Source organism: Oenanthe melanoleuca, chromosome 1, assembly GCF_029582105.1.
Source record: "Oenanthe melanoleuca isolate GR-GAL-2019-014 chromosome 1, OMel1.0, whole genome shotgun sequence".
Taxonomy (NCBI): Eukaryota; Metazoa; Chordata; class Aves; order Passeriformes; family Muscicapidae; genus Oenanthe; species Oenanthe melanoleuca.
Window position 1 is genome coordinate 40,916,036 of NC_079333.1, and position 22,444 is coordinate 40,938,479.

At 36.4% G+C, this 22,444-nt stretch overlaps 1 protein-coding gene across 2 annotated transcripts in view; it reads left to right on the forward strand.

Annotated features, from left to right (window-relative positions):
- Nucleotides 1-48: 48 nt before the first annotated feature.
- AASDHPPT (aminoadipate-semialdehyde dehydrogenase-phosphopantetheinyl transferase) overlaps nt 49-22,444 on the forward strand; it is a 38,035-nt gene continuing 15,639 nt past the window's right edge. The window contains exons 1-5 of one of the 2 annotated variants that reach the window (XM_056487800.1): nt 49-224; nt 976-1,201; nt 14,148-14,269; nt 14,975-15,136; nt 21,766-21,843. In XM_056487800.1, the coding sequence (XP_056343775.1) occupies nt 81-224; nt 976-1,201; nt 14,148-14,269; nt 14,975-15,136; nt 21,766-21,843 (732 nt within the window). In that variant the 5' untranslated portion in view covers nt 49-80. The remainder of the gene's footprint in view (nt 225-975; nt 1,202-14,147; nt 14,270-14,974; nt 15,137-21,765; nt 21,844-22,444) is intronic. The other variant, XM_056487807.1, reaches the window with a different exon arrangement.

Here is a 22,444-nt window from a genome sequence, read left to right on the forward strand (position 1 = left end):
TGCTTCCCGCACGGCGATAGGCTCCCGCCGGCCCCAGGGGGCGGGCCCGCGGAGGGTGCGGAGCGCGGGCGGGCCGCGCCATGGGCAGCGTGCGCTGGGCCTTCCCGTGCGGCGCATGGCGGCCCCGCCGCCGCGAGTGGCTGCTGGCCGCGCAGCTGGTGCAGCCCGAGGAGAAGGAGCGCATCGGCCAGTTTGTCTTTGCCCGCGATGCCAAAGCCGCCTTGGTACATGGGGAGCGGGGACGCGGTTGTCTCTCTGCGCTGTCAGCGAATTCCTGATTTGTCGTAGAAAACATGCCCTGCGAGGGCGGTTCAGGGATGTGAAGCTAAAGGATAAGGCCCTGTGTAAAAGTATGAAGCTGAGGAGCAAAAAGGGATGGCAGGCTGCTGTCAGTAGTTACTCTGAAAGACCTCACAAGTTCTAAGTCGTGACACAAAGTCAGGAGACAATCTTCGTACCCTGGGAGACTCTGCATAGCACATCGGTGTAACGAGTAGGGGAATAAAGCTGGTTTACGTGATCTTGCCTAATGGCACAGTAATACACACCTGCTCTTTAGTCTGGAAGGAGTTACTCATCACTTTTAGCTCTTGAGTATTTCATTTAGCACCTAATAGTGAATGGATGTACTGAAAGGAAGGCTGTTGAGATAATTTTACTGTTCCGAGTGGTGTAAAAAGCATTTATATGTGTCAAAAAGCATCATAAATAAAGAACTACTGTGATTTGTCTAGACTGGGACTACTTTTCATCTTGTGTTGACTGTGCTAATAGTGACAATGTATTTGATACTCACATGAATTCTTGCTTAAACTTACTTGACTCAGCTTTTATAGAAGGGAGATATTTAATTTATTTGGCTGAAATACACGACTTGATATCAACAGTAATAAACCAACATTTTTTAGGTGGGTGGTTTTCTAGCAGCCACATAGCACAATACTGTGTGTGAATTACTTCTATTTTATTTCATAGGCTGGTCGCCTGCTGATGCGGAAATTAATTGCAGAAGAGCTGTGCATACCTTGGAATGAAGTACACTTGCAAAGGACACCAAAAGGAAAACCTTTCCTGGCCAATAACTTACTTGGTATCCATTCAAATTACAGCTTCAATGTCTCTCATCAGGGAGACTATGCAGTCCTTGCAGCTGAGCCTGAGCTTCAAGTTGGCATTGATATTATGAAGACTGATTTACCAGGTAATGCATTATGGTGACTAAAGCAGATGCTGCAGTGTTTGAGTACTGAATGTCTTCTCATTTCAAAAAGAACCAATCTGTGTCCTAGAAATGTAATTAGAAGAGAATGTTTTCATGCATTGTGGATTTGGGATTTCTAGATGTTAAATGCACTCCTCATTGTTTATTTTTGGGTGAGTTGTAGGACAGATACAGATATATTTCTCATTTAGAGAAGCAGAACCCTGGAAAAATAAGGTCATGGATCTTTCTATCATATGGGCAGTACCAGCATCTGCAGATACTTTAATTATGGATTTGATGTCTGTGAGGCAGAAGCAGGAACATCTTTCCAAATAGAGACAATGGGATCCATCCCCACGAGAGCTTCATAGACTGTGTTACTCAATTGTCCCACAAGTATGGACATTTTATGTGTCAACCAACTAGCAATGCAGATTCTATGTGAATGTGCAGTAATCCTCAGTGAGAGGGGGGAACATGAGGAGGGAACATGTGAGGTGCTCTTGGGAAAAGACTAAACTTAAAAAAAATATTTTATTGGGGTATTTATTTGTATGACTGTATATTTTAGTGAACTTCAGGATCAAAATTAGGATTTTAGGAAAGAATATTTTTAAATACAGTTTTATGGAGATCATTTAATTTGCAAATGTTCATTGTTGCCTGACTAGGTTAAAGGAGAAGCATACGGGGATTCATGATTCACTGGAATTCTATGTTTTTTAGAATCTTCCTTGAACATTTAGCCAGATATGACAGTAGTAGTTGTGTTCTTAGAGAATCTTTCTTAACAGGTTTTGGAGTTGTCTGGCATTTTATACTGCAAAATACTTTGTGTTGTAAGGTAGAGATTCAAGTAAACCCTGACTAGATACCTTTCTGATCACTTTGCACCTTTTTCATGATATCTTCAAGTGTACAGTTTTGGATTGTCACGTTTAGCTGGGGTGCACAGAAACTTTGCTGCAGTCTGTAGTTCTTTCCTGTGATTCACACCTGCCGTAGACCCTCACTCTGAACATGGTGGCCAGGGTGTGAGGCCACAGGGCAGCCTTTGGAGGATCCTCCACCAGAGCTGTTTTGTGTCTCCTGACAGGAATTGTGTCCAGTGGGTAAGGCTGCTTTGGTACAGGGGCACACCTGACAGGACTGCAGTGGCACAGGGCCCAAATAGCCAGGTTAAGCTTGAAGCTGGTGCTTTTATCATAGCCCTCTTGGGCAAGCAAGGTGATGTCCCAGCTATATCTCCTCACAGCATCTTGCACTCCCTCAGCCTGTTTGCTGGGGGAGCAGAGTTGCAGAGAAGGCTTTGATGCTGTGCAAACACTGCTGGAACTGGTGTGGTATCAACAGTGAATTAGGCATAGACCTAAAACACAGCACTCTGCAGGCTGCCATGGAAAAGGTACCACCTGGCCCCTGCACCCTTGGAAACACTCTGGTGGAGCTGCCACTGGCCTTACCACAGGACTCACTAGTTTTAATTCCTAGTTCCAAAAGTTTCTAGTTTCAGTGGGCAAATACCAAAAATCAAAACGTTCGAACATTTGTATTTGAAGTTTTCTTGGGAAGTGCAAAATTCAAATTTATACAGAAAAATCAAAACATTTATATAGGGAAGTAGGAATTTCTTACATCCTCTTCTGGTATTTTATGCAGCTGTAAATGCAGCTGGCATTTTAAAGGCATGTTGTCAGTGTCCATCTGACAATTTTTATGGAGCATGTTAAACTTTATTTCTGAGGTCTGAGTAATGCTTTGAGATCTGATACAGACAGGCTTCAGTGTTTTTACCCAGGGAGGGAAAAGTGGTGGTTCTTTTGGAGATGCTGGTGATTCTGAAAACTAAACAGCAAAAGATGACTCATATGTCTTCCTTTTTGTAATTATAATTTATATTTTTGAAAAAGAAATAAGATACTAATGGAAATGTAATAATTGTATGTGGGAAAGAGAGCTAGTAAATAAGTAATATTATGGCTAGAACTTCATATTACAAAGACTATAATTTAAAGCTGGCCATCTTTTCACCTAAAATTTTTCTGAGGAAGATTTTTGTCTTAGTAGAATCACCTGCAACTTTTTTTTGTTGCTGGGCTATGGATAGGTGTCACTGACTTTACCAATATCATTTTCTCTGATAGCTCCACTGAGTGGTGCTCTTGTTCTGCACTTGCTGAGTACATCATATTTCTGAAGGTGGCTCCACTATGAATCTCTTTCTTTGGAAAAGCTACAAGAACAAAGAGTTCCCCATGAACAAAGTATATTTCAGTAGGTTTGTTTGTTTTCCTCAAACACTTGTTTAAATACGAAGTACCTCATCTTGTAATGTTATCCAACATTGAGGTCGCTAGTATTGTAGCACTTCTATTCCTTTATTGTTCAACCAGCAAGCATGCAAAATCTGCAGTGCAGATATACAAGAGTATCATGGAGCTGAAAGTTTTGAGAAGTCTGCTGTTTGTGTGCTACTATGTAACAAGGAGTCCTGCGGCACCTAAACATTTTGTCACTTCTTAATCCATACTACCTATTTTTGTTTTACTTATTGTTTCTTAGAATCTGCTTCTCTCCGTATTACTTATGCTTCATTATTAAAATCTGAGAAATGAAACTATGACAAGACATAGCCTTCTTCAAAGGTGAAGGCAGGCCACACTAGAAGCTATTCTTACCACTGCAAACAGTATTTCTAAAAATGTTTCACAGGTGTGCAGCAGTTCATCACCTTTTTTTCTCTGTTCAGATATTGAAATAAATACAGTAGGGATGGTAGAAAAGGAAAATATCCACTTTAGGTATTGTTACCTCCAGATACATAATCTATATATATATATATATCTATATATACATATATATATATGGAGAGAGATATTGTATATCCTCTTCAGTGTTGTTATCTTTTGGTTGTCTGGCAGGTTATTGTAGATTTAAATTAGTCTTTCTGTTTGTTTGAAGAATTACTGAGATCAATGATTATTTTTCTTCTCATTGTATCAGTTTAAGACAGAGTCTTGAGTCATTTGGAAAAATGCTGTTCTGTAAATTTGTTAGTAGAAGTATCTGTGGACGTTATTTGACCAGAGAGGTAATGCATGTGAATTTATTTTAAGCCTTTCAGTAAAGAAATGAGAATGATTCTCCCAGTACTGTTAACTTGTGTGGAAAAAACTGAACTTCTGTTTGATTTTTTGTCTTATGGAAAAGAAATTCTGCGACAAGTGTCGACTTGGTTTAAGTGATGTGTGAGATGTTGATTGACCAGTCACTTAAACTCTGTAAAGTAGAACATTTTCAGAGACTTAGGAAATAATTACAGTTTAATAAAGATTGCCTTGAGCAATTGAAAAAAGTTTAGATCTTAGGCTCAAGAGCTTTCCTGCTGTGCAAGTGAATTTCTTTTCACTAATGCAATTTTTTAGCTTTGATGAATTTGCAAAGATAAATAAATTAATAGTTCATTTCATATCTTTGAAAATCAGCCTGCAGTCTTTCTTACCTATCCCACTACATTTACTTTGATCCAGATGTCTCCAATCTCAATTTTATTTTAGAATTAAATATTTGACTTGCAGTAGAATTAGCTTTTCTTATTAGTATTTTGGTTTTATGCTAGGCTTTCTTGTTAAAAGACAGAAAAGGGTAAATTTTCTGCATGTGAATTTCGCAGAAAAATTAATTTGATCTAAAAATACTCCAGTAAATGCTTTTTTAAGAAAGTAGGCTATTATGTACAAACACTGTTTTTCTCTGAGGCAAGGAAATATAAAAAGAACTTGACTCATTTTCTCTTTTTATTCTCATTATTACATTACTGAGGTGAGGTAATGCAAGAGATGATAGAGACAGGTCAAATCAGAGACAGGTCACACATGTATATAAGTCCCAGATGAAGAAGCTGAATACTGTACTTCAGTCTAGCTAGTGGAGGAAAGCTCTCTCTCCAGACAGTTTTAGACTTAGTGCTGTTAATTTTGGTGTGTTCATAAGCCTAATTGAGTTAGGCACATCTACATCATAGTAAAGATATTTGGCATGTGTATTAGCTAGCAGCCACGTTCAATTTTTTGAGCTTGCAATGCTTATTTAATTGCTGCATTTCAGCTTTTCAATAAGAGTTTTGTGATCTAGAAACAAATTCCAAATCAGGTTGTTCTTTAGAGTGCTTTTGTCCTTAAGGTGATTTACCTTTACTTGAACAAAGTTTGAACTGTTTCTGGTTTTATTGTTGTATTTCAGTAAATCTCATAGCAGCAATCAGCATCTGATCTTTTACTGCTAGAGACAATCACCAAATTGTTAGCTAATGCTGCAGCTTTAGGTGCAGATTGCACTGCTTGGAATGAAGAATTAACCAATGGTTTGGTTTAAATGTTGCTTCTTACAGATCAAAGAAATCATCAATTACAAATATGTCTGTAAGCACATCATTTTTAGGTGTGAAGGATGTTAAAACAGGTGATATCCTTGTTGAGCTAAAGAATCACAGTGATGCTATGCACCTACACTGAGTAAACAGGCAGGCATTTCTTTGTTCTTGTTCTATTTGCAACTGGGAAGAAATAGCCATCTTAAATGTACTCTTAAAGAATACATAATATATAGCAATTTAATTGGTGTGCTTTATTCATGTTTCTAACACAGTTTTAACCTGGAACTACACAATTCTGTAATTGATAAGCACCAGTGCTTTATAAACTGTGAAAGAAAGTTGGTACTGTGATTAAATCTCCTCTTTAAAGGAAAATTTCTTTATTTTCCAGAGAAACCTTTGTGACTATTTCTTTAATAGAAAAATGTTAAACCGTTTGGATTAAAATATAAACTGATAGCAAAATGGAGAACTATAAAATTAGGATGTGGAGAGTATATGTTTAAAATGAGGGTTAAAATAGCAATAAAGAAAAGAAAAATCTTAAACTAGGAGCTTTTATTAAAAATAAGAGGTGGAATGAAGAGTAGCTATAAGACTGCTTGTCAGATTGTTTTGGTGTTGTGACTGCTTTTTTTTTGTCCATTCTGCACACTGAATTTACAATAATCACGATTTATTACTTAATTGGTGTTTTGGGAAATTAGGTCATACAGTCACAATGAGCAGCTAAATAGAACTGATTTATTTTTTCCTTAACAAAAATAAAAGTGCTTTTCAACCTGCAGAAATGACCATTACCTTTGGCTTTCCAAATTAAGAAAATGTAGCAAAAAAATCTGATCCAAGGACTAAGGTTATGTAATTACTATGCAGGTGTTAAAAAAATTGCCTTTTGAGTAGTTTCTTGCTAACATTGCCCATTTCCAGTAGCTTCAGCTCTACAGATATATTTGTTGCAAGAGCTGGAACATAGAAGGTAACTTTATTTTGCATTGTCAGAAGCTTATTTGGATAATGACTGTGCAGGTATTACAGTTTGGAGCCCTTACTGGTTTCAAGGTTGTGAGACAGTCTTTGAGAAACAGGCTTGCAGATTTTTTTTATATTGGCTTATGAAATGGTGGGAACTTACCTTGAATATTTCACAACTCTCTTCAATAAATGCAAAAAAAAATAGCCTCTGCTGTATTTCCCTTAAGTGTTTCCTTTCTTCAACATGGCAAATATTTTTATATTTCCTCAGTAAAGATGACAGGTTGCTTATGTTATGTCAGAATTTCAGTAATGTTTAGGATTGGAAGACATTTGCTACTTCCATAGATAGCTGTTTCCTTGCCATTTATTGGGTTGGTGCTTGGAATTCTAAGCATTCATAGCTATTATGTACTGTGTTGTATTTTGATAGGAAATTTTGTGGTATATTGAAAAGTTATTACTTGCTCTGCATAGTTTCCTGTTTATTCATCAGACTTGCTGGGTTCTGTATCAAGCATGTATATCTTCCTTTTTCTTTCCTAGTAAAAACAATTTCAATAAGAGCAAAGCAACACTTGGAGATGATATCTACAAGAGTAGATACAGCTGATATAGGTGAATAGACCATTGAAATTCATCAGTGTTTCATCTGTAGGCCTCTGCTTTTTCATCTGCTGTTGGCATATTGCAGCATTTATCTTCCACTTGCATCTTTCCTTGTATATTTTGGCTGGATAAAAGACACCTCCTGCAGTGGCAAGATTTGATTTGTGTGATGTTAAGGGGAAGGATATGGGGGGAACAACATGCCAATAACTAGCTGACTGCTGTCTCTTCTCTGTGGGAAGACCAAACAAAGCAAAACATGCTGGATTTTAGCTGTCAAATGGGACAAACAGTCTTTCAGCTGCTAGCAAGCCAAACAAATGGCTTTATAAGGTTTTATTTTTTTTTCTATTTTTGTTCTTTTGTTTTTAAAGAATGTCCTTATTTAGGAGAGATTGATTTGCAAATTTAAAACACCAATACTACTGTCATCATGTGGGGTTTTGTGGACTTCATTATGAAGAGGGGACAGAGGGAAGCATGGTGTACAGACAGAGGTGGGAAAGTTTTAAGTATGAAAATAAGGGATATTTTTACTGCATTTGGCTGTACAATTCATGTTCTGGGACAGGCTTCTGTGCAGTGTCCTGACTTCTGCCATTAAAAAGCAACTCTCTCTGTTGTTTATTGGTTTCATTACTGCATAGGATATCATGAGGTTGAAGGACAGAGTCCCAGAGTGTGTGTCTCAGTATTCCATTTCCACACCAAGTTTAGAGGAGACATCTCTCATCAGACTCAGGGAAACCAGCTCACTTTGAATCAGCTTATGCTTTTTAAGGTCACAGAGCTTCACAGAGCTTCCCATGACAAAATTGCATTAGTCAGATCAAGGAGGTGTTAGAAAGTGTGAATCATGTAGTGAAATTCATGTGGAAGATGATGATGACTTAGGTACTGAGAACTGGCTACCCATCAAACCCTTTTATCCAATATAGTATTTTGTATGCCAAGTACCAACAGGATTCCAATGCAACCCCAGTGGTTGTTAGCTTCTTAAAGATGGGCCTATATTCCCTGTAATTACACTATCAATAAATGCCCAACCTTTCCTGCTTCATAAACTATGAAAGATCTGCTATTGTGATTAAATCTCCTTGTTTTTTTTTTTTGCTTGTCTGTTTTCTTGGACTAGTAAGTGTGGGATTTTGCTTCTTTGTTTTCTTGGAGAAGTAAATGATACTAAGTTATAGGTTTTCTTTAAAATGTTAATTTTAAAGCAAATGATTATTTGCCAAATATTTTAGTCAATATCTCTGAATGTGTAGAAAGATCTTCTAGTATATTACTTCATAAAATGTAATAAAACTTCATAGATCTGGTAGCTTGGTAGTACTATGTAGTGTATGACTATGAACGGTCAGACACCATCTGGACTGTTTTTTTTACATCTGTACTTGTGTTCTCATGACTTGCTTTATAAAGTGTATTTTTATGTTTATTTTGATTTGGAGGGGTGTGTTTTAGTGTGATGTAGCATAACTTCCTAGTGTTGAAAAGAAGTAGAGTTCCTGCTGTCCTGGCAATGCAATGGTTGCTGCAACTGAGATTTGTTCTGTCATGAAAAACTGATTAAAATGTCCTTTTTGTGGGGCTATTTTTGTTTTTGCTGAAATATTATGGCTACCTAGAGCTCTGCTACCTGTGGCCATATGACTTTTTGGAAAGAGCTTAAGCAAGTGAAAGGTATGAGTTGACAAACACAAGTTAAGAAACTTCTTATTTTATTACTGCTCGTTTTCTTATTTGCTATCACTATTTCATTGCAAGTACATTTTTCTCAAAGACTTTGAGGTCCCTGGGTCATATTAGTGATTAAGACCTTTTCTATTTTAAATGCTTTTATTTTCTCCCCTCAGAAGCAAGCTAAAACCATGAGCTTGCACCCAGATGTGTTTGACTGCAAGCTCTTCAATAGCAACTATATGTTCCAACAGAATGTTTGACATGGAATGAACATGTAGAAATATTCTGGAGTCTGAACGAAATTTAAGAGGATCTAGAATATTTTTTAAATTTCCAGAATGCATGACAAAAAGCATGAACCTGCTGCAGATAGATTGTCTTTAAATAGATCAGATATGAGATATTTTGTTAACAGCATTTCATTTTATTTCATTTTTTAAAATCAGCTCATAGCTGTGTCAAAGCTGCTGTTTTTCCAGTCAAGTTTTAGAGGCAGAGATATCTAAGCCATTATGATTCTTTGCTTCCTTTTGTTTTACATTGACTATCAAGGCAGCTGGCTTAAATGTTCATCACTGCTGTTAGACCCAACCACACTAATGCAATTGAAACTTAGCAGTTTCTCTAATATTGCAGAGACTTAATGGTGCTATCTGCAGAGAAAATATCAAACATTATCAAATTATTTCAGTCTTGTTATGACTTTTCCATTTTTACAATCTGGAAAATGTTGAGTAATTTGTAGACTGCAGTGTCAAATTTTCAGGCATTTTAGAGTTAGTGCTTCTCTGGGGTGCACCAAGATAGAACACATCAATGTTAACATGAGAATGGATGTTTCACATACATATAATTGGGAGAATTGCGGGATACTGGCAGGAAGTGTGGAGGTCAGAGAATGTAAATCCAATTTCCAATTCACATGAAAGCTGTGTGAGCTAGTAGACTGAAAAACATGCATTGTTAATGTTCTGTCTGGTTCTTGTAAGTTAGTCATTTGTCTCACTAATTATTTGCCTTGTGTTGTTTCTAAACATCTGTACAAGGGTTAGTTGGTATTAATAAACAATTAGGGCTTGGGCATCTGTTGCAGAAGAAATGTTTTGTCTGTGTCAGGTTACTTTGGTTTCCTTTAGAGACAGTAAAATGTGATCAAATATGGTTCTGCAACAAAAGGATTGTTAGACAATCCAGTCCAGGATTTGAAACATTCATCAAATAGTTTATAAGCTTCACAGCTATCTTGTGTTTCACATTATTAGGTAGATTGAGCTGTTGATGCTTCAGTTGTTCATGTTGCTGTGTCTGATGTGTCACATTGCCACTTTGCCTGTTTTCCATCTGAAAGTGAACTGATTGTATTGATTAGGTATTAGTTCTTGATCACTGGCCTGTTTATTTTATGCAGTTGGCAAGGAGGCGGTTTGCATTCTGGGGTTTGTTTTGTATTTTTGTTTTGAGGGTTTGGTTTGTTGTGGTTTTTTTCTAATTAGTTGATCAATGAGCTGGCAGTAGTAGCTTTATAAGCTAGTTTGTTTGTATCTGACCAAACCAAGTAGAAAAGTGTAAACTCATAAAACCTGAAGATGGTCAGTCATCTACTCTTCTCACTGATTTTGAGAATGCATGGCATGGTTTTAATATCTTTTGGTGCAAGTTTTTACCCTGCCTTTGTGAAGTATGTGCTGTGTTACCAAAGCTGACTTTTGATTAACCCGATATTTGTAAAAGTGTAAAAAATATGAAGATTTCTGGATTAGCCTTATGGGTTGCTATTTTCATTGTTAATAGCATCATAGTTTACATGGGTCTTAATTCTGATTGCCTTTATCTTCCTGTGAATGCAGCCTGTTTGGATTCTTCAGCAGGTAGAAAAATGGGGGGAAATTACTTGAATTTATGTACTATTTCTACAGTGCATTTGCAAACAGGACTAGAGAATATAGTCTGTTTTCTTATTCTTCTCTCCTACCTCTTTGTAAAATCAATCTTTTATATCTGGTCTGTGGCATTACTGTTCTTCAGGGAAAATGCAAAGCAGATTTTTTGCCTAGTCTTTAAAAAAATATAACAAATACCCCATTGTCATTGCAGTGGAAAACATGGCATTATGTATTAATGTAAATAAGTCGTGCAAAAAAATCCAAAATGCAGACACATATGCACACATACACACTTACCTGCATATAGCATGTTTGCTTTCCAGGCTTGATATTGGCATCTTTTTTCCAGTATCTCTCACTATTTCCTCTCCTCACTCTCCCTGAAATTTCCAGGGTGCTGTGTGCTTTTAATTTAATGAAGAAACTTAACTGTGGGTTTAGATTTTATTTTTAATTACTAGAATGTAATTTTTGAAATACTACTCAGTTTATATTCTTCAGGAGCTAATGTACTTTAAAGTTTATTAACAAGAAATACATTTTAAAATCAGAGACAGCAATATAATTAATGCTCAGCATTTAAGGGAGTTAGTTTCTTATTTTGAAGAGCTCTATTTCCTGACATAGGCTAATAAGAAGCACTTACTTAAGAAGTAAGTTTATTTCTGAAATAAGTTGATGAGGGGGAGCTACTTTAGAAATGCAAATCCAAAACTAGATAATTAATTGATGTATGGACTTGTTCCTGTTCTTTCAAATGAAGTTTTTTATAAATTGTGGTAAGTACACTTGAGGCTTTATTTAAAAAAAACAAACTAAAATCAAAAAACATAGAATTTAGACAGAAGCATTCTGCTGCTTGTAGTTTTGTCCCCTTCATATCTCCTATGTCATGAGAGACATGGGAAAATTGAAGGGGATTTAGCAAAGGGCCAGCAAGGTGATTAGAGGGTTGGGGAGCTTGACTTACAAATGCTGATGGAGATGGATTTGTGTAACCTGAAGATGTGAAAGTTCTGAAAAGGGGAATCTAATCACAGCCTCCCAGAAATGCAGCTGCAGAGAGGATGTACGTAGTTGTCTTCATGAGGGTGCACAGGAACAGGGCAAAAGGCAGCAGGCTCAGGTTGCTTCAGGGGGAGTTCTGTCTCTATAGAACAAGGCTTCACCATGAGAACAGCAGAATACTGGACTAGGTTCCCCAGAGAAAGGATGAAGTACTCTGCTTGACAGGGCCCTGGGTAACCCAACATAAGGCTCTGTTTCTCAACAGAAGGTTAGGCCAGGTGGTCTCCTAGGGTCCTTTTCAGCCTACATTTTCCCCATGGTTCTGTGAATCTGTCTGATTCTGAAATAAATCTCTGATACTGAAATAAATGTGGGGAAATGGACTAGGCAGGCTGTGATACTGCAAGTAGCTGGTGAAGAATTGTAGTCCTAAGTCCTCTGATCTGTTCCCCAGGGCAAAGCAGCTCTACTTTATTAAGGAAACAGGGAGTGAGTGCACTTAAGGACAGAGTGGTGCCTGAATTTTTCAGAAGAGGAATGTGACAGACAGTGGGAGTGGAGGGGAAAGTACTGTGTGAATTTGAACATGAGTGTTGAGAAGGGTAGCTGAACAGTGGAAGAAACCTCTAGGACAAGAAAAGGGGTGAGCAGTGAGGAAGAAAGCAGTAGCATTTGATATGCACTTGGTGTACTAAATGATTTAACCATCGGGTGTATTCACCACATGTGATAAAGTTGAGATGGCAGGGCTGACAGTGCAGGAGTCTTTATATGCCTCTGCATGCTGAAGGTACCATAGTGTGATTAGTCATGGGTGGTTTTCTCTGGTAGTCCAGGATTTTGAAAGGAGAACTCCCTGAAAGTAATATAGGAGGAAGGATACACCAGGACATTCTGGAATGTTTTGTAGTTTGAATTACAGGAACAAGCTGGAGCCTCACCACTGTTGTCTTAAATATTTGAGAAAAGAGAGAAAGAGGAAAAAAAAGTGGATTGTTTTGAGCAGGTGCTAATGTAGTTACTTGATTGTAAAATGGGCCATACAAACAGAGATGAAAGAAAATAGCTCTGCAAGTTCAACAATGTTTTTTCTTATTTCGGGGAAGGTGGATTCTGTAAGTAGATGGGTATGGAATTTAATGTTGTGGTTGCTTTCTTCTTCTACTGTTATTTTCTCCAGAGGAAAGTTAATCCTGTCCTTAGATTGTTCTGGATCGTTCCATTAGCTTAGTGCTGTAACTGTCAACAAAATTGTCTTAAGATGTTAGCTTTAAAATGCAGTTGAGAGCATCTCTGAAATGTCACTGCCATGTCTTTTGGGATGTGTATGTCAGATAAAACTTTGTAGAATGGTTTGGAAATTGTGAGAAAACCTGAATGTGTGCTTTAGTGTAACATTAGTTTGTTCAGATCAGTTACTGCTGTTACAAATACCTGCTTTTATTTAGTACTTAGATATCTGTAGAAGACAACCAGTTTATAGAGAAGGCTATATGCCTAGTTTAGGATGGGGAACATGAGCATAGGAAACTCAAAGAATCACTGGCACAGCTACAGTTAGAATCTACATCTTAAGCAGTTATTTAGTGAATGGGTTCTTTGAAGTTGCATGGGATTGAAAAGAGGAAAATGTTTGAGAAACCTATCAAAGAAATTGTCTCTATGTGGAATTGTCTCTCTCCAGATTTTTATTATCCCTGCTAGAGAAAATAGGTTATCTTCTGCTATTGTCTCTTTATCCACCTGTAAGCCCATTTGGACTGGGATGCTTGCATGGGACACTGATTAACATAGGCTGTAGGTAGCCAAACTTGTAACAAGGTGCATAGATTTCAATGTACTATAGAAATGCCATTGATCAATATAACCACACACTGTAGTATCTTCTACAAGGTAAATTTAGACTAGTGGGGAAAAGTGGTGTAGCCCCCAAGGAACTGCTGTGCAGTGCTATACAGCTGTGATTATTTTTAGAGGAAGCTTATATTTAATCTAAGTGTTTGAAGGTTTGGTAGTTTGAGGGTTTTTTGGAGGATTTTTTTTTCCATTGGTATATTTCTTAGCGTTATAATGGGCACCTCTCTATTTCCATTTTTCTTCCAGAGTAAATGCAATCAAATTAGCTTAATATGTGTATATGCTATGTTTGAAATTGAGTATATTTTTTTCATGTTTCTATAAAACCAGCATTGGTTAAATACTTGCCTTTTAGAGAATGCTGGAAATACTGCATCCTGAACAGTCATCAGCTCACTGCTTTGAGACAGTATAAATTCAAATGGTGGAGCACAGTTGGTTCATAAATTTCTTTTCTTAAGAGTTTTTTTCTAGAGCAATAATGTGAGGTAATTCATTTGCTTATTCTTACTACTGTAAATTTCTGTAAATATCTCTGTCTGATTTATAGGTAGTAGCTCAATTCCAAATTTCTTTCACATAATGAAGCGACAGTTTACTGAAACGGAGTGGGATGTAATCAAGTCAATGAGTAATGAATGGAGGCAGCTGGATATGTTTTATCGGCACTGGGTAATACTTCTTTTCCTGTTTAAAGTCTGCAAATGTTCACATTCTTTCCTGTTACAATTTATTATTTTCAGTATAGTAAAAATACAATTTTTTGTAGTTGCACAGAATCATAGAATGGTTAAGGTTGGAAAAGACATCTAAGATCATCAAATCCACCACTAAACTGTGTCCATAAGCACCACCTCTACCCATATTTTAAAGAATTTCAGGATGACTCAACCACTTCCTTGGGCAGCTTGTTCCAGAGCTTGAAAAGCCATTTGATGAAGTTTCTCCTCTTACCCAATCTAAACTCCCCTGGTGCTGATACCATTTCACATGAAGATATTCTTGGACTTTATATTTCAGTGGTTATTTGAATATCAGAATAACTTTGAGAACCATGATACAGCAGACATTTCCAATAGGATTTATTAGTGGTTTTAAACACATAGCCAGAACAAGGTAAAGCGTTCATATCTGTATGTGCCATGGAGTTATTTCAGTTGCATGTTTATTTTAATGCAGCAGGTTAGGCTGGGTATAAACTATGCTGATAACTTTTTTCTCTTGGTAATGTCATCAGTCTACCCTCATATTTATAGTAGTATGTCTTAAATTTGTCAGCAATGTGTGCTCAGAAGTAATGTTTATAGAACAGTAAATAGGAGTTTAAAAAACAGTTTATAGCCAATATAAATAAAATGCATTTTTTGTGTCTCTTAGGCCTTAAAAGAAAGCTTCTTAAAAGCCATTGGAGTTGGAATTGGCTTTAACTTGCAAAGAATTGAATTTAATGTGTCTCCATTGCAACTGGAAATAGGGAAGGTGTATAAGGAGACAAAAATGCTTCTGGATGGAGAAAAAGAAGAGGAGTGGACATTTGAGGTAAAGAACATGTTTTCACTAGTGATAAGCAGTCTCAACTACTTATGGTTGCATTCCATGTTTGATTTTTTTTTTTTTTAATTGCAACTTCATGTCTTTATTCTGTATAACCCCATTGAGCTTATATTAATCAAAATTTAGGATACAAATCTGCAGCATTTTAAATGGTTTTTTTTTATGATTGCAAGGACTCCCCGTAGGTGGATTTGTTATTATGTCTTTTTATTTTTCCTGTGCCTGGAATATATTTCCTGCACTCTGGGAAGGTCATCCTAAGGTATGCAGGAAATTCACAGAAATATATTCAGACCTGATTTCTTGAAAAGGTCTAAGATTTTAAAATTCTTCTTCAGTTGGTCTAGAACTGTGCGTATCAATAGTCTAACTGAGTCTTGGGGTTTGGGGTTTTGTTTTCCTTCTTTAAGGTTACTGGGGATTATCACTCAAACATCTATTCTTTCAGATTTGGTAATAAATTACCAGTATCATCTCATGTAGCTTAAAAGATACGTAGGGGAAGAATTGATAGGGTCATAGTTTACTGGTGGACCTGGCAGTGCCAGGTTAGCAGTTGGACTTTAACACAGTTAAAGGTGTTTTTCAGCCTAAATGATTCTGATTCATAATGATCTCAAGTTATTTAATTGCCAGAAAAAACAAGCTTTAAAAAAAAATCACAATCCCATTTCTCTACACAGAGGCATGTTTACTCAACCACTTTAAACAAAGCAAAAAATGGAACAAGCTTTCAAGTGCACTTTTCAGTAAGGTTATTCAGTTTTGAATACATATTTGCATTTTGAAAATGCCTATATTGTAGGAAACAGCTGTTCCAACAGAGGTGTCTAAACGACAAATTTCTGCTGTATGCTTATTTTCTTTAGTATACAAACATGTACACTGTGCATGTAGTGTGAAAGAATGAATGTTCCAGTAATGTTTGAGTTCAGAGTATAAGCTTCTTTCTTCATAGTTCATTCCTTCATTCAGCCTTCCTATCCACTTTTGGTTTTGTGTCACAAGTTTATGCATATTAAATCAGTCCTCTAACTCAATTCCTATATAGTATAGCAATATCAGTATGTCATGAAATTCACTAGTTGTAATTACACTGGCAAAGGAAGTTATTGGGAAGGCCTGTGACACACCTTGTACCAGAATGCTTTCTGTATTGCTGCAGTGTACCATGGCCAAGGGAACATCTGCCTGTCCTCATTGAATTCTGGAACTCCTCATTTTGGTCTTTGATGTGCCTGTGGTTGATTGACAGAAATAGCCTGAAGATGATGATGTAGATAGCACCCTGTAATACTTAAATGCTTTTAATTGTTTGGATTTTCCTTATTACTTAGTAATTACTGCTAGAACATTTGTGCAGCTTTTGTCTGAGGAATGTCTCCACTTCCACACTTTCCCTCCTGCTTCCCAAGACTGCAGCATTATAATGAGGCAGGTTCTTCTATTTCAAAGGAAGGGCTTAATGCCAAGTTTCCTTTAAATACAAGCTCAACTGGGATTTCATTTAAATATCAGCATTCATTAAAATTAAATAATAAAATGTTTTTCAGTTACCAATATCCAAAGAGCCTAAAATTAAGCATTGCTTTACTTTTTTGTCTCTTATCAAGTTTCTTTTAATTTTGTGTCCATTTTCTTACTTAGAAAAGTCTTTTTTTGTCTCATCATATTTTTAAATAACTTTTTAATTGAAAACACTAATTTTGAGAAATCTGAGTCACCCAAGAGCAGACATTAAATCACCTTATGTAAGACTGCATATTACTGATATAGTCTTTTCCTTAGGGTCCCTGTTGTTCCAAGTTTACTTGAGGGAGCTTTTTCTATCAAATAAAAAAATATAATGACCTCACTTCTATATTTCAGAACTGCCTGTATCTTAGTGAAAGGCAATGATCAAAAAGAGCAAGACTGTTTAAAATTCAATTATCACATATTTTTGATTAATTAATTTCAGTTTTAAATAGAACCTAATTTACTAAAAATGGAAGGGAGAAATAAAGGGGATTTTATCTATTAAATTTACACAAAATATTCTGAAATCACCTTCAGAAAGTACCATGTAATATGAAAAAGATAACTTTAAATTCATAAAGACCAGTAAAAGATCCACCACTTTATACTTGTCATGACTAAAAGGTCAAGAGAAATACTAATGAATCAGAACAAATCAAAGTTGACACTATTTAGACACCCTGTAACTGTTCAGAGTCAGAGCAAAGTCAATTCAAATTGCAGAAAGAATTTTTTTCTGTGAACAGTGCAAAAATGTTTCTCTTATTTCATTATAAATACCAAATTAGCTACTTTGTTATGTAGTTGACAGTGGTTCTCTTACCAAGGGTTTAGTTTTGCTTGAAGTATTTTTGCCCTCATTCACTCCCCACACTTTTTGGCTTAGCTGGAGGCAGTTCATAGAAACAGTCTCTTGTTTGATCTTGATGGAAGGATTTAGCTTTAGGGTCTTGTTTTTGTATATTACTCTAGGGTTTGCTATGCCGATTCCCTTCAGCTGTTTTGGAAGGAGTTGGAGGGAAAACAGCTCAGTTTAAAAGCATCAATTTAATTTTAAGATATGCCTGCTATATGTGTTGAATATGCTTCATTCATACAGACAGTACACGCTTTCCTCATTTTAAAAAGGTGGCTTTTTTAGTAATAACTAAAAGACAGCTAGCTCAGTGAAGAGTGATAGCAGTATTTTGTCAGGGTGTTGATTTAGAATGGAGTCATTATGGTGATGGTGGTGATGATTATTATTATGGGTAATTCTACATGCTCCATTTACTTCCTTTGAAGAAAATAAACTTGGACAATTGTCCTAGTTTCATCTCTGGTACAGTTAATTTTCTTCTTAATAGCTGGCATAGTGTTATGTTTTGAATTCAGGATGAGAATAGCACTGATAACACACTGAAACAAAGTCAGGGACTCCAGCTTCTCATAGTGCCCTGCCAGTGAGGAGGCTGTGTAGTATGAGCTGCCTACTATATGACAAGAATGAAGTAGTAGTTCGTTCTAGTAAAAATGAAAGAAGTTGAGAACAGTTGTGACAAGTTCTATCATTTAAGGAGATCAATGTAAGTTTATAAGATAGATTTGTAGCAGATCTTATACATGGAAAAATGTATTGGTACTGGAACTATGTTGTCAAAGGAACAGGTTTCCCAGAGAACTTGTGGATGTCCTATCCCTGGAAGTGTGTAAAGCTTGATTGAATGGGGTCCTGAGCAACCTGGTCTAGTGGAAGGTGTCCCTGTCCAAGGCAGGGGGGTTGGAATAAGATGATCTTTGAGGTCCCTTCCATTGTAAGCCATTCTAGGAAATAGTGAAATATAAATTCATAGTTAGTCATTTGCAAAATGTTAAATGTATTTGTGACCCTTTCCTTATTGGTCCCAGTTGTATACAGTTGATCAGGAAGAATGCCTGGACAGCACGTACTGGAATTGATATTAAAGAAGAATCTTAATGAGACATAAGACATTTCTGTTTTTCTATCTACCTCAACTTTGGATACAGTTACTTTATATAGGAAGCACACGATTTATCCTGAACTTCACTCTGGGATTAAGAATCACCTGGAATAACTGCTGTTGCACAAATAACTTTTTGCATTTTTTCCACAACAAGTATTTGCTTGATTTGTTTATACACAAATAGATTACTTCCAGAACCTGAATTTCATTGAGAGATTACCTGGATCAATTTAAAACATATTTAGTAATTGATGGTGTGCAACTGTAGTTGGCATCTTTCACCCTCAGTAGGAGAAGTTAATCCTGTTGCCATGTCAGGAATGAGTAAGACTAGAAACTTTTATTTCTAAGACTAGCTAATCTAACTGGATTCACTCATCAATCAGTTCTGCTGGCTGGGAAGATACGGATTCATCATAAGATGTCTGTTGTTGAGTGAATTCATAATGATTTGAATTCCAGACACATCATTCTGCCGAGTCTTTGAAGTGAGATCATTGTAAATCTCTGTGTGCTCTAGTAACACTTTTGTTCTGTGCAGACAAAAACAGATTTTGGTCCATTATATGTTTTCTGCTTCATAGAGAGGAATCTTAACAAAACAACCTCTCTACCCTGAAGGAATTCTATATGATTGTCCTCTTTTTGTTTAATCATTTATTTCCATTTAAGATACTAATTTTATAAGCTGGTGTAGCATATCTCCAGGGAAGCAATCTGATCCACTGTTTTTTCTATTTTCAGTATGTTTCATTAATTCCATTACTTAAGGTTTTTGCTGACCACTAGTAAAGGTCAGAGAAGATATTCCTTTCTGTATTTAATTTAGATTTACATTTCTCTGAAACAGCAAAGATAGATGAAGGGCGTAGTTTGTTTTATTGTAAGATGCTGAAAGCTCTCTTTTGACCACAGAGCATACATGAAATAAATTAGATGGAACCTTTTTCATTCACTGTTCATTGGGCAGGGTCTCTGCAGGGAAGGTCTGTCTAAACAGTCACTGCCTGTTAAATGCAGTTTTGAACTGAAAAAAATATTATTTTATATATAGCAATATGTAAAATACTATCTATAATATGTTTTTAGTTGAACAAACAAGAAGTAATATAAGTTGACTTCACAAAAAGAAAATTCTGTGCTTAGAACTGTTTGCACACTTCTGTTTACAGGTGTAAGCCAGAACTGATTGTTCTGTACTGTGCCCTCTGTTCTGATGTGTCTTTGGTCTCTTGGACATGCAAAAAAAATGAAAGAAGGGTGGAAAATGAAGCGATTAAAAAGGGGATATAGTAATTTTTCCATTTGGAAAAGTACAGAACTATAGAAATGGTTTAGCAACACCTGATCAAGCATCTAATACTCGTAGTCTTTCTTGTTTTTGAGGAAGTTACAGAAATGTGCACACTGAGTACAAGTGGTTGCCTCTGAGATAGCATTCTTTATGCTTGACTTACTTTCAGTTTTATATCCTAGTAAAGGAGTGGAAAACCCAGAAAAATACTCCATAGGAAGTACATTTATAGCTCTTGCAGTCATGTAAACTACTGCTTATGCTGTAGGTTTATTAGTGTTTCTTATATTAAATATTTTTCTTAAGCTAGACAGAATTGAAATGTTCATTTTCTTACTAGCACTTTGCAGAAAGGTATGACAACATGAGCTTGATGGGGTTTATTTTAAGTAGTTGAGGGTTCTAAAGTTCACTGCTAAAGCTGGCAAATGGGCACAGTTTTGGAGCTGAAGAGATCAAAGTAAAAGCACAGCTCTATTTCCACACTAGCACCTCTCAGCCAAGCACCCAGGTTTGCCAGAAGCATCTCCCAGCTTTACAGTTGTACTGGTGCTGAACATCACTGGAGAAACTGCTGCCTTGGCTGAGCTGGGCTGAGTAGATTGGAGCTGAGCATCTTGGCACCTTTTTATATATGTGTGTATATATATATATATATATATATATATATATACACACACAGGGCTGTTTTGGAATCACAGAAATGGTATCCTGGCAACTGAAGCCTTTGAAAATTCTGTATAGGAGATGAGCTGTAGAAAAGCCTGATGCACACTGTCACCATTGTTCTAAAAGACATTTTGCTTAGATTAAAAAGGGAAAAAAATGAGGCAATCAACAACTTGTCAGAGGAAATAGGAGGAAATCATGGTGCTTTCTTTATATTATAATATAGTGCAGTTCGAATATTTCCCAAGGAAGCCAAAACTGGAGATTTCAGTCTTATGAATAGGAGGAGAGAGTTTAAGAGATATCCTGAGCTATTCTCAAGAGAATATTCCAATGACTTTCTAATTTTCAGATTAATGGCAATATTGAAATTGATCACTTTCCTAGAAAAAATTATTGTTAATCTTGATTTCTGCTTTAGAAAGTGTGCATGAAAACTTTTGAATAAAGAAGCAGGGAAAATTTTATTTCTTCCCTTCAGAAATGTTTCTAAAAAGTCAATGGAATTATGGATTGGCTGTAGAATAAGCATTATTCAGGAAACAGTAAAAGCCTTTGGCTTCTTTTTCCTGAAATTGTTTAGAATAAATTTTTAGTCTTTCTAGAAGAAAACACTTTCAAACCAAACTATTGCATAGGTAAAAAATATTACTAAATATAGAGTTATTACTAAATATAGTTATACATCTAGAAGCATTGATTTGTATTTATACATAGTAGTACTCAGACTATGTCAGGAATTTAAAGTTACATGTTGTCTGAAGGCAAGAGAGAAAGAGTCATTGGTTTAAGTTTACATTGACATCATTGTTTTTCAGAATACCTTCTAGAGGTTCACAGTTCATTCTCATATAAAGGTGGGTTATATGATTTGGGACTTAGAAGAGACTGGTTACAAACTTGAATACAAATATCTACAAATGCATAAAGTGATGGTAACCTATAGTAATCTGTTGTCAGCCCTGTGAACATTTTAATCTGTCTGCATCATTGAGCTCTCCAATAAAACTGCTAAAAAGTACTATTGCTTTCTGAATGTCATGATTTTCAAGTATTTAAAATGATCTTGTGCTGTGGTTCTGAACCATACTCTAAACACGTATATAGTCTATACTCTGGAAATGGAGTAAAGAAAATGCATTTACATTGCCATTTTTCATCTTTACTAGGAAACCCGCTTGGATGACCATCATCATGTTGCAGTGGCACTTGGGAAGCAGGAGGGATCTGTACAGAAGGATTCTGATGTAAGGAATTGTGAAGTAGTTTCACGACTTGGTGGTCACTTGAGTATAAATTCATGCTGTAGCAAAAGTGTGTGATCTCATATATAGGGCCAAGAAAAAGGCTTATCTTAGGCATGGTATTAACCAGAACCAAGCAGTATTGCTGAAGTGTTTCCTCTAGTTCTGTTGTGCCTATTTCAGGAAAAGTCTGTGCAGGAGAAATAGTTTTAGAAGACAGCAATAGATAATGTCAAGTCTGTAAAGTATGCATTCAATGTGTTCATTCAAGAGAAGATTAAGTGATTTTTGTCACAGCCTGCTAGTACTTATGTGGGAAAGATGGTTTTCACAGAGGGAAATGGAAACAGTGAACCCATCTGGACTGCTAAACTTGTATGACACCTCACAAAGTTGATTGGAGTGGGGGACTGTCAGTGAGTGCATCCCAGAGCCAGATACACACTCAAACACCATCATGACAAGACAACCCTTGAGACAAGCAAAAACAACCAACAGATGGAAAGAACAGCAGTGTTAGTCTTCATTCCATGTGGTGTCTCTATTGAGAGAAAGACAAAAAGTACTTAAAAGCTTTTCATGATATTCTGTGTAATTTAAAAAA